Raw genomic sequence first — 14,310 nt, 5'->3', positions numbered from 1 at the left:
TCAGTTCTGAATTCAATTCTGTGTCGCAATACACCTCATGCCTATTTAAGTCCTCGGTTCAGGTTGTGTCAGTTCCTTGTCCCCCTGTCAAGTTGTCACGTCTCCTTCCTTATGTTATATGTGCTCCTTAGTCTGTATTTGCATTTCAGTTGCTTTCTCCAGCTTAGTTCTGCTCTTTATTTTGTTCTGTCAACCTTCAACCTACAATAAAGCAGTTGTCCATTAAGTCAGTCTGCCAAGGCCTGCATTTTGGGCCCTCTCTCTGCCTGTCACACACCTAACATGACACATAGTCTGAGACCAACACAGAACCAGCTTTATGAGAAAATGTTACACCATAGTAGTTTGTAAAACTGCAATTTAAACAACTGAGTCAACTTGCACTTTGCTGTCAGCAGTTAACATTAGCTCTATTTCTCAGGTGCTTGCAATAAGAATTGCTCACTGATGTATGTGTATATGTGTGTGTGTGTGTGTGTGTGTGTGTGTGTGTGTGTGTGTGTGTGTGTGTGTGTGTGTGTGTGTGTGTGTGTGTATACATGAATTTAATAAAATTAATAGTTTCAATGAGGGTCCTCTTGAGTTTGGAGGTACAAACATGTTTGCTTATACATTATGTGTTTGCACACACGATGTTCAAGGCAGTTTCTCGCTGCCGGAGTTTCTCCAGTCCCTGAAGACCAGTGCTGTCTTTCTTTCATTCTCTCTCTTCCTCTCTCTCTCTCTCTCTCTCACACACACACACACACACACAGATTCACTCAAATGCATAAATACAGACATAATAAAAACACCCTTTGAAACTAGACTGTAGCTGCTCAAATTTTAATCACCACATTTCATTAATTCATTCCTTTTTCCAGAAGCATGCTGGTCTCCATCCAATGATTTTGGTGAAAGAAAAAGATTCAAAATGTTAATTTTCTTCTGATGAAAATTTACTTTTGTTTATCTTTTACTTTTACTGTGGAAAATAAATTACAGCACTGAATATGCTGAACATTTTATCAAGGCCACAGGTCTTAAGAAAAAAAAGGAGCTTTTTGAGCCTTGGCTTGGTGTATTTATTTGAGAGTCAGTTACGACCCACACAGGGACCTCCTGCTGTCCCACCTGGCACGCACAAATTAAGGCACACTCAGGCAACAACTGAACAAAAACACAGTGATCCACCAATCATTTTGTAGAACACAAAAGAAAAAAAGGGTTTTGTTTCACCTTGAAGGCCGGTGAAAAAAAAGTTTGCTTGACAGTACATGCTGCCTCATGTTCTTTGATCCTTGCTATTGCACCTAAGAAGCCTCTTTTTTTTCATTTAGCTGAATTTTGAATGGTGCAATGGAAAGTTTCTTTCACTAAAAAATACTACATCAAAAGTGGTCGGCGAGTGGAAAGTTCTCTTTGTCCTATTAAGCGGCAAAAAAATAGGGAAAAACTACAATGTGTTTTACATGGGATGGAATTTTTTTCTAAAACTCAACTGAAGCTTTTGAGTAACTCAACTGAAGCAATTCTGTTCATAATTTCCTAGGTGTAGCCAAGTGGCAGAAGGCTTCTGCTTGGGTGGTCAGTGCCCACTCTGGGTTGGAACTGTGGGGGATACTTAAACTTGAGTTCAAGTATCTCAGGGTCTTGTTCACGAGTCAATTTATAGCTTTTTTTTTGTTTGTTTTGTTTAGAAACATCAGACGCAGCTCATCAACTCTTAATGTTTACTTCAATTTTTTTGTTGTGCATTTTTTGTGTCAAATTTTTCACAAAATTTAAACACTTTAGGTGTATATATACATTCAACGACACATTTGCATCCAAAAAAGTTGTAATTTCATATTTTTTTTGCAACAGGTTTGAAGTCTAAAGGCTTTTAGTCTTTTCTTCTTTAGATTCTATTTAAACTATTATGAAAAGTTCAGAATTTGACACAACTGTCATTTGTGCCTCAGACAGACTTCCTTTACATACATGTAGTGGTGCCCCTATGTTTAGGATCGCAAATCCTGGTGTATGTCCCCTCACCCCCAAACAGTTGTGGTAGATGGCTGTCCCTCCTAGAGACTGGTTCTGCTGGAGGTTTATTCCTGTTAAAAGGGAGTTTTTCTTTACTACTGTCACCAATTGCTTGCCCATAGGGGATCTTCTGTTGGGCTTTTCTCTATGTTATTGTAGGGTTTTTACCATGCATACTAAGGCACCTTAAGGTAAGATTTGTTGTGATTTGATGCTACATAAATTAAATGTAATTGAACTGGACTGAATTAAAATGTATATTAGGGATCACTCAGATTTTATTTAAAGACATTTTTTCTGATGGGACTCTGCCTCCCAAAGTACCCCTAAATAAAGCAACCACGATTCATCACTGTAAAGACTGATTAATGGATTACTGTGAAATCAATAACGTGCAGATCCAAGTGTTTGCTCATGTAAAACTCTTAAATTCATAATCACAAAACCAACAAAAACAGACGCTGACATACAAAATGTTTTTAGTGGTGAATTACCTTCTGACAAAGTACTTATAACAAAAAGAAAGAGAAGAAAATGCCATTTGCCCACGCGTGATTTGTTTTCATTGCATAACATTTATTCTTGCATTCATTCTGCAGTTTCAAGACACAGAAGAAAATTATGAAAGGGAGCTTCTGCACTGCACACATTCTTGGACATTTTTATGGCATTAAGCTTTTACCCTCCACTGCCTTTGGCCAAAAGTTGCAACCACAAGTGCAGATATTAATTACTCTCAGCGTTGTGGTTGTATTTTAGCAATTAAAATCCCACTGGGTCCTCAAAAGAGGCCAACTGGGGAGTTATCAGTAAACAGGAATATTACTCTTTAATTGGCTGTCCAACAGTGATGGCACTTAAGTCATAATTAGTCGTTATACTCTGAGGTCTATATGTGCTGCAAGATGATACTAATGTGGGATCGTGTGTGTCTCTGTGTGCGTGCGTGTATCGTTGCAGAAATGTTAGCAGTGCATTGACTGAGATAAATAAACAGATACTAATGGTTTTTGTTGATTTAGGTTTTTCTAATGAGCTCATTCAACCAAAGGAATGGTGTAAAACTAGTCTGAAAGTACAAGTCTCTCAACGGCAGCTTGTTTTACTCTGGAAGAGTCATGGAAAGAATGTAGAACTAAAGCTAAAAGTCTGTTGCTGCTGGAAAATTGCAAGTGATGTGAAATTACGTCTCTTGAGTTTAAAAAAAAAAAAAAAAGGTGAATACAGTATCTGTGCTGTCAACAGCAACAACTTAATGTCCACAACATTTTATTGAGACACTTAGTAAAACATTTGGGAAAAGGAAGCCTGTGTAAACCAGACAGCAAATGTGACCACAATTAGAAACACTACAGGTCGATCTGTTGAAAGCTAAATACATTTTTTCTTTCATTGATGCAGCAGAACAGTATGCAAATAACACGCCCTAATAAAGCTGCTAAAAGTACACTTCTAGAGTTACTTTCAGCTGCTCTCTTATTCCTACGATGTGTCCTAAGATGCAGGTTGCACTAAAAACTCATTTTAGTTTTTACACCAGTTGCCCTTCCTAAAGCAACCCTAAAGGGATTTTTGTCTCTGCCCAGGACTGAACCACTGATCTTTTGCTTTACAGGTAAACTGAGCCAAGCATGTTTGTTGGGAAATAGAGATGCAGTGTAGTTGCTGCTCTTGTGCTGTCAATTTTATTATTTCCAAAGCCTTATTAAAAAGCACCTACTGCTATAGTAATCTTACAATTATTTAAAAAAAACACATGGCATTTCATGTTATAGATGGAGACCTTGGGTCTTAGATAGCCTAAGATACAGTTTGTCTAACAACAGAAACAAGATTTCACATTTCTTTATATGCATCTTGAAAATATGCAGACTTGCATCATTTTAATCCCTTGACCAAAAGAAATTATCTACAAAGTTTGGACACATTATTTCTTCCTAATTTGTGAGTTTTGGAGAAGTGAAGTTCTATCAACTTCTGAAAGCATTTTTTTAAAGAAGGAGAAATTTCAATCATTGTTTGCTGAAATAAAAAGAGGAAGACAGAGAAAAAGTTTTCCAAGCAAAAGATGTGACACATAAAATATTCAGGTCTCACGGGAGCCAGAGAGAAGTGTCTTCTTGCATTAGAAGTCCTCTGATCCTTTTCCTTCCCCAAATGCCAGGTGTATATATAGCTATAGTTTGGAAAAGTGTTTAGCATAGTACAAGTGGGGGTACAAATATTTCCATTCCCATTTTTGATGAAAATAGAGATGGATGGTTTGCTGATTTTTTTATTTGTTAATTACCCCCTTAAAAATGTTCAAATTGCTACTGAAAGAAAACAAAAGAATGGCAACAACATACACAGACTACTGAAGATGATGTAGAGGGAGGAAAGTGAAAGTTCAAGAGCTAAGAAACTGAGAAAAACTCTACAAGCTACAATACTTGGTCTCATGATCATGGTCAAACCAAAACAATATCAAAAGAACCTGTGTTTTTTAGGCTGTCTGCTTAGTCCTCCTCTTTATTCATACATATTTCATCAGGTTTCAACAAAGCGAGGCAGGAGCATATTCTATCACAAAAGCCTGTGAACACAGTCCCACGTGTATGCTGGACAACACACATGCGCACACACAAAGCAACTCAATTGTCTCAGTGCTGAGTTGGAGTGTTACAAGTCCAGGCTCAGCATTAGTGCCCTTAGGTGAAAAAGAAGCTACAGTGAAAGCAAGAAGACCCTCAATTGTCTCTCCAAGGAGAGGAAGGCTTATGAAAAAAGCTGAGTGTTTTTTTTATCAAAGGGATGGCAATACAAAGGACACATTTTGCAGATCGACACTCAGACATCTTTTTTCCTATTACTTGGTGTATTTCCCAATCATTAGTGAAAATTTAATGTTTAACTCTTCAATAATAGGGAGGTGTTAGGTCCTTTTTAATGCTATTGTAAATGAATGAATTCTCAAACTTTTGATGACAAGTTTTTCCAACTTGGGAAAAATTCTCTCTCAAAGAGAGACAGCATCACACACTGTTAGAGGTCTGCCTCACCACCACATATTTCAAATACAACAAAGGTTTCTACAGGCAAAAACATGGCTGTCACCTATTGTAGCCAACCTTTACATGGAAGAAGTGGAAAGAAAGGCTCCTGGCTCTTTTAAAGGGAGAGTACCCAGCCACTGGTACAGATATGTAGATGACACCTGAGTGATCAGGACCCTACACCACCAGGCAGAACATGTTCCCTCTAAGCCTGAAGGGGAAAAGAAGGAACACACACATGTAAAGGAAGCGCTTAAGACATGCGGTTATCCTAATTGGGCTTTCATCGAGTCAGCAAAGATGCACAGAAAAGAAGACCAGACACCAGCGAGGGAGGATAAGAAGGACAGACGCAACAACATTGTCATCCCTTATGTAGCCGGTGTATCAGAAAAACTCAGGAGAGTTTTCTCCAAGCACGACATCCCGGTGTATTTCAGACCCAGCAACACGCTCAGACAGAAACTGGTTCATCCCAAAGACAAAACTCCTAAACACAAAATTAACAATGTGGTGTATGCTGTACAGTGCAGCGAGGAATGCTCAGACCTCTACATTGGAGAGACCAAACAGCCACTTGATAAATGCATGGCACAACATAGAAGAGCCACCTCCACAGGACATGACTCAGCAGTCCATCTGCATCTTAAGGATAAAGGACACTCTTTCGAGGATGCCAATGTTCACATTTTGGACAGAGAGGACAGATGGTTTGAAAGAGGAGTGAAAGAAGCCATCTATGTCCACTGTGAGCGACCATCTTTGAACAGAGGCGGTGGTTTACGACACCAACTGTCTGCCATCTATAATCCAGTTTTGAGATCCCTTCCCAGACGCCCACTCACATCCTGGGCCATCTGACCTCAGGAAATCACATGAGAGGATGGGGCCAGGTTTCACAATGAGCTCACCTGAAACCTTGGCTGATTGTGACCCACACCCATTTTCACTCCTTGGCTCATGTGATTAGGTAGAGGATCATTAGGGGGTCCATTGTCTTCTTTCAGATCCGCATTTGCTCTCTACCAACTACAGGGGAAATATCTGGTTTGCTAAATAGTCCACAAAGTTTGCGAGCTATCTGTTGTGTTGAGCTGCAGTTTGTTGCTGAGCAGGCGGCGTTAGTGCTTACAGACTTTTGAATGAAAACACCTTGGAATATAATACACTGGATAAACACCTTAAATCCAGGGGTGACATTTGTCTGTAGGTTCTTTAGAAAAGCTTTTATTATTGTTATAAATATATTTATTAAACCTGCTTTATGATTTAAATACACAGTAAACCGTGTCTTCAATAATAGGCTATTAACCAGACATTTGTTTGTATTTATTGTTTAGTGATTTCATTTTCTATAATGATAGATATTATAAATACAGAGCACTCTTAACAGCCCTAAAATTCACAACATCTTGCTCTTGACCTCAGTAAAATGTGATGAAAAGACAGACTGTGGTGCTTCACAACTTATTCTGCTGTTCTGAACTACTGGGTTAAAACATTTCTCTCTTTCTGTGTGGTATACACTCTTGTGCTACCATGTACTGTCATAGCACATAACAGGCACTGACCAAAGACAATTTATTTCTTTGTAACAAAACAGAAGATTTTACAGCATTCAATAAGCGACAGCATTCAAAAATACCAAAATGACCTTCACTAAGGCACTGGCTAAAGCATCTTTTTGGCATCTTTTAACTAAGACACAATGAAGATAGGAGAATTGGGTTCCTTTACATTGCCTGTCTGGGAGCTTTGAAAGATAAATTAACCATGACTGTTAGCGGTTAACCCGTTTCTTAATTAATTAATGGACTTTTTTTTTCTCTCTGTTAGTTACATGTGTAATTATCACCATAATCCTCAATTAACAATGACCTTGTATTCACTGAGTTGATCAAAAACTCCTCTGTCTGACAGCTCCAGCTTGGTCAAGATTGGCTCATGTAACAGGACAATGATGCCAAGCGCTGCAACAAATCAGCAACAGGATGGCTCAAAAAGGAATGGCTCAAGGCCTTGCAGTGACCCAAAGTCCAGACCTCGACCCAAATTAAATACTGTGGGAGGGACCTTAAGCAAGCTGTGTATAAACAAATGCCTATAGACCAAAACTCCTCCACAATGATTTGACAGACCGATAAGCTCATATTTCAGTCATCCTTTAAGTTATTGCTGCTAGAGTTGTTTCCTATTAAACTAAGCTATTAAATTACAGGGCTGCTTAGTTTACTTAGAAAAACTTTCTTTTTCACATGACTGTAACAAAAGCAAACAAAAACATACAAAGTGGTAATAATTTACTTACTTAGTTATTTTAAAAAATGGTTGCTCACTGAAAAAGTTTATTATTTGAAGAAGATGAGGATAAAATAAACCAAAACTAAATCTCAGTTCTTAAATGATAGACATTTCAGATTGACAGTTTTCTCTGAAACCTTTTATAGAGTCAAAACGCTTCAGAAACAATGTAAAAAAAATTGCACAGTGGTCAAATTTAAAGCATTTCATTGCATTTTTTTTTCAAAACGTTTCATCTACTTATACAAATACTTACTGTTATGATTAATGAAATAATGAAATTCTCTGTAGAATAACATGAAATAATGACCCACGTTTTCCTAAAACAACATACACGTTTGTTGCATTTAATCCTAAAACTGAGTTGCACTATGCAACACATTTATACACATTTATATGTCCTCTGCATCTATTCAGCTATTTCCTATTAACTGAACGAGAAATTTAGACTCAAACAAAGCTGTAGTCATGAAACAGATACACTCCTTCAGAACACGCGTGGTTTTGTACTGACAATGAGAGTTCTTCACTCTCGGTGATTTGGTGTGCAGGGGATCATACAAAGCTCTCCTCCATGTTGGAACACAGCAGGAAAGAGTCAACTAGACGTGGTTTGATCAGCTGCTGGTGGTCGGCTGCCTCGATGCTGTCTGGACAGCCTGCTGCCAGCCTCCTCAAAGCAGCCTGAAGACATGCACAGTAAGCGTGTTAGCAAACACACGTACCACACAGACATTCATGTTATCATATCTCATCATTGTGCTGCACATATACAGTAAATATGCAATCATGCATACAGGCAACTGCACATGAATAATATGGCTTGACAACCAAAAAGAAACTTATGCATCCTTACAGTTTCAGCAAGAAACTGTAATGAAAATACCAAATTCAATCCTATAACCTTTACTGGGCTAGAAGTTCTTTAAAATCACCCTGTTTTTTGTTTTTCCCAGTGTCTCGCTTTATTTGAAGAGCGTACAAGTTTTACACGTGATGCCTCTAATCCATTCAGCCACGAGAGCCTCCAACATTTATGTTGAAAATTACAAATGATCTGTCAAAGCTCGGCGTCTTTTGAAGGTAAAACTTCAACATCTACAAACGCGCTACTTAACCCTTGGCCAAAAGGATAAGATGGAATCGCATTAATTTGAATAGACTGAGTGTGGTTACAGTAAAGAAGAAGGCATTTCTCAGCGCAGCGAGGCAGCCCAATTAAGCTCCTGACCATTATGTGCTTCAAATCCCCTCATCAGCCCCAAGATCTGCTCTCAATAATTATGGTCAGAATGATAATGTATGAGCAGAGATATTATTCATGATATGTACATATTTAAACACGCAGCGTCTGAAATGGTGCTTTCTCAGCGTGGCTTGGAGAGGATAAGGTTGATATATTTTCCGCTTTTTAAAAATTGCCTTTTAAATGTAATTAAATAGGACAATATTAGGAGCACTGATTGTGGGCCTGTGGTGTATTGCACTTACTTTTACCGCTGAAAATGTATAGTATATTAGGAGTCAAATTTAAATAGGCAGTTTGTGAGTTTGAATGATGTATTTGTATTCAGTACACAGAATAATTTACACATATGTAAAGGTTTGTATGTGCACACACAAATAAAAACACACGGTTTACACCTACCAGGCAAGCCACCAGCACAGAGTCACTGTTATTTCTCTCAGTAGGGGAGCGACACAGCTCAATAAGGCGAGGAACAGCTAAAGACAACAGAGGAACATTTCAGTTAGCAGCTTGTCCAACTCTTTGATGTCAAACAGAGCAACTGTAGCTGTGTGTTGTAGACTTCTGGGTAAAAGTCTTTTTTAGCATTCTGTGATCAATAAATTGAATACCACCCCTTTAAAAAAGAAGAGAGATTCAGTCGCTCTGTCACTTCTGATACAGACTATGAAACATGTAACTTTTTCAAATTCAGATTAAAGGATTCAGAAAAATCAGCTATGCAGAATAACATATGTACAACCAATACTCTTAAATTATTTCCGTCTGGTCTATCAGGCATTTTTTTAAAGAGTATTGATTATGAGGATTTGATATCCAACTAATATCTTTATGTGGCCAAAATCATTTTTACTTATGTCAGTCAAAACCAGCTGATCATCTGATTACGGTAGTGGCTTTACGTTGCAAAATAAACCTCTCTGAGGCAACTGTTGTGAATTGGCGCAATGTAAAATAGATTTTATTGAATTGCATAAATGCATATGTTTGTATTAAGATGGTTGCATAAATATACAAAAAAAACAAAAAACAGACTTTTTTTTTCCGTTTTAAAAGCTACAAAACTGATAAAACGGAAACAAAATACTTTCCATTTTCCTACTGTCTGTCTGTGACCCTCTAGTGGCCACCGACAGACTTACAGCACTTATGTGTGCGTGTGTGTGTTTTATATATTAGTTTACTTATGCCAGATGTGTGGATTGGACGTGTGTGTCTTTTGGAACATTTAACAATTTTTTTAATTAAATACACATATCACCTTGTACAAAATGCATTTCATTTACTTCTTTTGTACATTTTGTACAATGCGATATTTAATAAGTAAGATAATTGTTAAGTGTTCCAAAAGACACAAAGCCTCACTACCTTTAAGCTGGATAGCTGTTTGGGCCACATCAGGGTCTCTGCTCAGTCGGGCCAGTGTGACGGCAGCTTTCTGCTGGACACGCTCACAGGCAGCGCCCTCTGATGGACTGGAAGAGGATGGTTTTTCTCCCAGCAACAGTAGCAGTCTTTCTATACCTTGAATATATAATATTCAGCACAGATTAGCCAGGCAGGAAAATAACACATAGGAACCAGCAAAATGTAAAATGTAATATAAGAGCAGGAACAAAACAACACATTTAGAGAGACTTGAGAGTTTCCAGACAAAAAGTTACACAAGAGTCAAGGTTTCAAGTGAAAAAGAAAGAAGCAAAACTTTCTACACATGCCTGTGAGAAAGGATATAGAAAAAGTGCAGTTAGTATAATAAAGAAAAAAATTACTGAAGGCAGTCAGTCAGCCCTTCAGCCAGTTATTGTTAAATAATATTTCAAAATTATTCTGAAAAATAAGTTATAAGGCTAACACCCTAAGGGCAATGCTATAATTCAAAGGCCAAAACTCATAAAGTGACATTGAGAGATAATAAATCTAAATCATTTTTAGCTGCTTAATATATGATAAAAATGTTTTGTTACAAAAACAATCAGATTTTTTTTTCACTGAGGTGCTCGTATGAAAAATAAAATCAAACTGGCCTTAATGAGCAGAAAAAGAGACTGAAACTGCCAACCTTCGATAGTGTGAGACTGAGACAGTGACTCAGACACATCTATCTATCTCACTCTTTTATAGTGTAAGAAGTACAGAGCCAGTGGAATACGTTAAACAGAAAAAGGAAAAGAGTTTGAAAAAATACAAATGGGAATGATGAAAGGATACAAAATGATACAAAACACATATTATCTCTATGTAACTCTATTTAACAAATAATACCTCTTTAATAAAAATATATATTTTTTTATGTTCAATGTCTGATGTTTTCAGCTCTTCTAAGCTAGTTCACAGAAATTAAAGTGATGCTGCCCTCCTGAGGAATAAAAAAGAATTACACTGAAGCGTCTCACTTTTACTTTCATCTAGTCAGCAGTTTGGTAGTTTCCACTACCATTAATTTAATTTAAAGTTTTATATTCATTTTGGAGGTTTAGTGGAGTATTAAGTTTAAAGGAGTTCCTAATATTTGAACCCTCTTAGGGACAAGAGGTGGGCGAAACAAATGTGTAAGAATGCTCCAGTCCAGTACAACAACACTAACCACCAGTATAAATTATCACCTTTTTGAAAACATTAGCAAAAACTGAAAATGTAGAGGCTTCATTAAAGGAGAGTTTATTTCAGAGCTGCTGTAATAGAGTGCATTAGATTTTACAGGTGTACCTAATGAAGAGGCCCGTGAGTGTATTACCTTGATTAAACTGCAGTGTAGCCAGGGAAAAAAATCCCAAATATGGGTAAAAAGGAATAAAAAGCTATAGTTAGAAAACAGACTACCTTGTTCTTGCAGGACTTCAGATGCGCATTGCTCTAAGACAGACAGGTTTGCCAAGATTGTCACCACCTACGATTTAAACAAAAACAAAATGATTAAAGGTCTGGCAAAGAACTATAGTTGAGAGCACTGCTTAAAAACAGGTTGATTTTTGCATTATTGTTAGTAATAGTGTAATTATATAGTATGTTTGCTTTTATGTGACACTTAGGGTAAGAAAAACATTGCATACATGTGTGTGAATGTGAGAGTGAATGAATAGTGGCATTGTAAAGCGCTTTGGGTGCCTTGAAAAGCGCTATATAAATCCAATCCATTATTATTATTATTATTATTATTATTATTATTATGTGACACTTAGAGTAAGAAAAACATTGCATACATGGAAACATGTACCTGGTCTTTGGAGTAGGGTGTGTCAACTCTCTGGCGGTCTTTGCAGGCCTGAAGTAAGATGTGGATGGCATTAAGCTGCAGGAGGATCTCACAGGCCATGCTGTCGAAGAAGGTGATATTGGCCAAGGCAGCCGACGCCAGGAGGAACACTTCCCCACAGGATGCGGTCTCACACAACTCTGAGAGAAAAAAAAGACGTAACGTACCAAACTGCAGGGGTATTATTAATACACTGTAACATCCAAAATGCAAGTAAAGCAAACCACAAAATATACGACTGATCCCCTCTCTTGTTTAGAGTTTTATAGAGGTTTAAAAGAAATTCAGTAAGGTAGTAAAGTTTAGCCTCGTGCTAAAACAATCACGTACTCATAATTTTCTATGAAATCAAAACAACTTTTTCCTCCTATAAATCAGTGGTCAGGGTGAGGTCATCACCACTGCGTCCACTCACTGATGAGCGCCGTGACAATGTCGTGCATGCTCTCCAGGAAGCTGGCGAGGTGCTGAGTGGATGTGTGGTGAGGCGAAGTGATCTGAGCTACAACAGCTGCCGCTTCAGCTCTGGCTGCCTCCACGCTGCTGTCATCAGTCAAGATGTCTGCCAGGCACAGGATCCCGTCCACCTATTAGACATACAGCAGGGACTGTTTTACTGCTGCAGTGGAAACACGCGGTCATATTCTTTTCATACTCACTTATTTGTCTTATTTCTTTTATTCCAAAATTGCGCACAAACAGAAATATAGCTGCTCGGCGAATGGGGAAACTATGTACATGTACTTTATTTCACTGTGAGACAAGAGGTTTTAACTGATGGTTTATCGTCACATGATATACAGTGGCCTGCGTCATCTTTGGTCTCACACGTTAGCACGTTAACCTTGATCGTAAACAGCTTAGACTAACAAAATGTAAAGGATATGGATTCATTACTAACATTTCATTAAAGGTTCTATTTATTAGAATTTGGTTCAGGATCAGGCACTGGCAAAACAACACAGATGCGAGGAAAACTCAAACATGTTGAATCCTCAATGTGGTTCTTAAAACCCATTTCTGATTCCTAAGCTGAAGAGCTTCAACTAACAACACATTTGCAGTGGCTGTCCAGACGGACAGTGACGTTTCCATGGTATCAGCTTGACTAAAGCCAGCACCTCTCCCCATAAAGCCATCAATATTTTAAAAACACCACTTCCTTTTAATGGCCAACTACTAGAGTTAATGTGCTGCTGTGAAACTTGTATATCTGACTGGCATCGACCCAGAGTGTGTGCATCATCGGTGAGGAAGTAAGGGAGGAACTCAGAGTTATAGGAGAGAAGGAAGTACTCATCCCTATAAACAAAACTTTTCTTGTGGGCATGAGGTCATGTATTGATTTAATGTATGCTCCAATGAATTTGTGTTTGCTTATTTGTTTGTACGTGGCTGTAAGACTGTAGAGGAACGAGGAAATAAAGAGGTAGGACAGGTTTCTATCCACTTGGGGGCAGTGTTGATCAGTTCATGCAAACATTGCTACTGATGTTAGCGGCTACTCCGCAAATCTCTGCAGTAGTTTTGAACAAATTTTTCATATCTGTAAGAGTTGAAAGTCAGAGGATACTGTGAAAAAAGTCAGAACTACAAGTTAAACGTTTTAATCATACTTGAATTTATGCACGGGAAAACTGCAGTATTCTAAACATCAGCTACTTTAGAGTTTGCAGTCATTTTTCAATCATAGCTTTTGTTGCCATTCATGATAAAACAAATTTGCTCGCTGTCACTCCTGAAAACAGTTTACACAAGTTTGCAGACGGATATCTCGAGTGGAGCACTCAGCCAGCCACACCTGTCAGTCATACCTGCTGACGAGCATCAACGCACCAAGCTTCACAGGGCAATTCCCTATTTTTGTCTCTGTGGACGTCAGCAGCACTGTGCCAGCGCGACCTACTGACGTGGAACAATCTACTCTCTACACCTCCGTTCATCGACTGCTCCCCTGTCCCCTCTTCCCTAACTCCTCCTCCTCGCTAAAATAGGATGATCCCCAGCTCCTCGTCTATCAGACCAGAGGATGTGTCTCATTTATCATCAGGATCAATGACAAATAACTTTCCTTCTTTACTAGGAATATTAAAAGAAATAGTTTAAGACACCTGCTCACAGTTTGAAGTGTTTCTGTGGTAGATCCCTGCTGTGACTGAGATCACGGAAAGGACATACTGTAGAACCGAGAGAATTTCATAAGGTCTTGGTGCTGCAATAGCCAACTTCGTGCTAAATCTCCTGGTACAACCCTACACACTGAAAAAAAAGATTCTTTACCATCAATAAAGATGAAGGAATACTTTCAAGTAAAATGCAAGTGAAATAAAAGTGTTATTTATTGAAATAATGTATCACTAAGGAAATATGCTTGGTATAAATTAATGTATACCAATCAAGTAAATTTCCTTTTACCAAATTCCAAGACTTTAACACTTTAGAACAGCGGTCCCCAACCTTTT

The 14,310-nt window shown here is 38.1% G+C and overlaps 1 protein-coding gene across 3 annotated transcripts in view; it reads right to left on the bottom strand.

The window, feature by feature from the left end:
• Positions 1–6,316: 6,316 nt before the first annotated feature.
• Positions 6,317–14,310, bottom strand: part of insc (INSC spindle orientation adaptor protein) — a 58,064-nt gene continuing 50,070 nt past the window's right edge. For 2 of the 3 annotated variants that reach the window (XM_080875188.1, XM_080875187.1), the window contains exons 8-13: positions 12,264–12,435; positions 11,810–11,988; positions 11,416–11,482; positions 9,961–10,116; positions 8,992–9,068; positions 6,317–8,027 (exon numbers count right to left, since the gene is read on the bottom strand). In XM_080875188.1, the coding sequence (XP_080731314.1) occupies positions 7,899–8,027; positions 8,992–9,068; positions 9,961–10,116; positions 11,416–11,482; positions 11,810–11,988; positions 12,264–12,435 (780 nt within the window). In that variant the 3' untranslated portion in view covers positions 6,317–7,898. The remainder of the gene's footprint in view (positions 8,028–8,991; positions 9,069–9,960; positions 10,117–11,415; positions 11,483–11,809; positions 11,989–12,263; positions 12,436–14,310) is intronic. The other variant, XM_080875186.1, reaches the window with a different exon arrangement.

This window comes from Rhamphochromis sp. 'chilingali' (assembly GCF_963969265.1).
Source record: "Rhamphochromis sp. 'chilingali' genome assembly, chromosome: 2".
NCBI classification, from domain to species: Eukaryota; Metazoa; Chordata; class Actinopteri; order Cichliformes; family Cichlidae; genus Rhamphochromis; species Rhamphochromis sp. 'chilingali'.
This window is presented reverse-complemented; position numbering and strand designations above follow the sequence as displayed.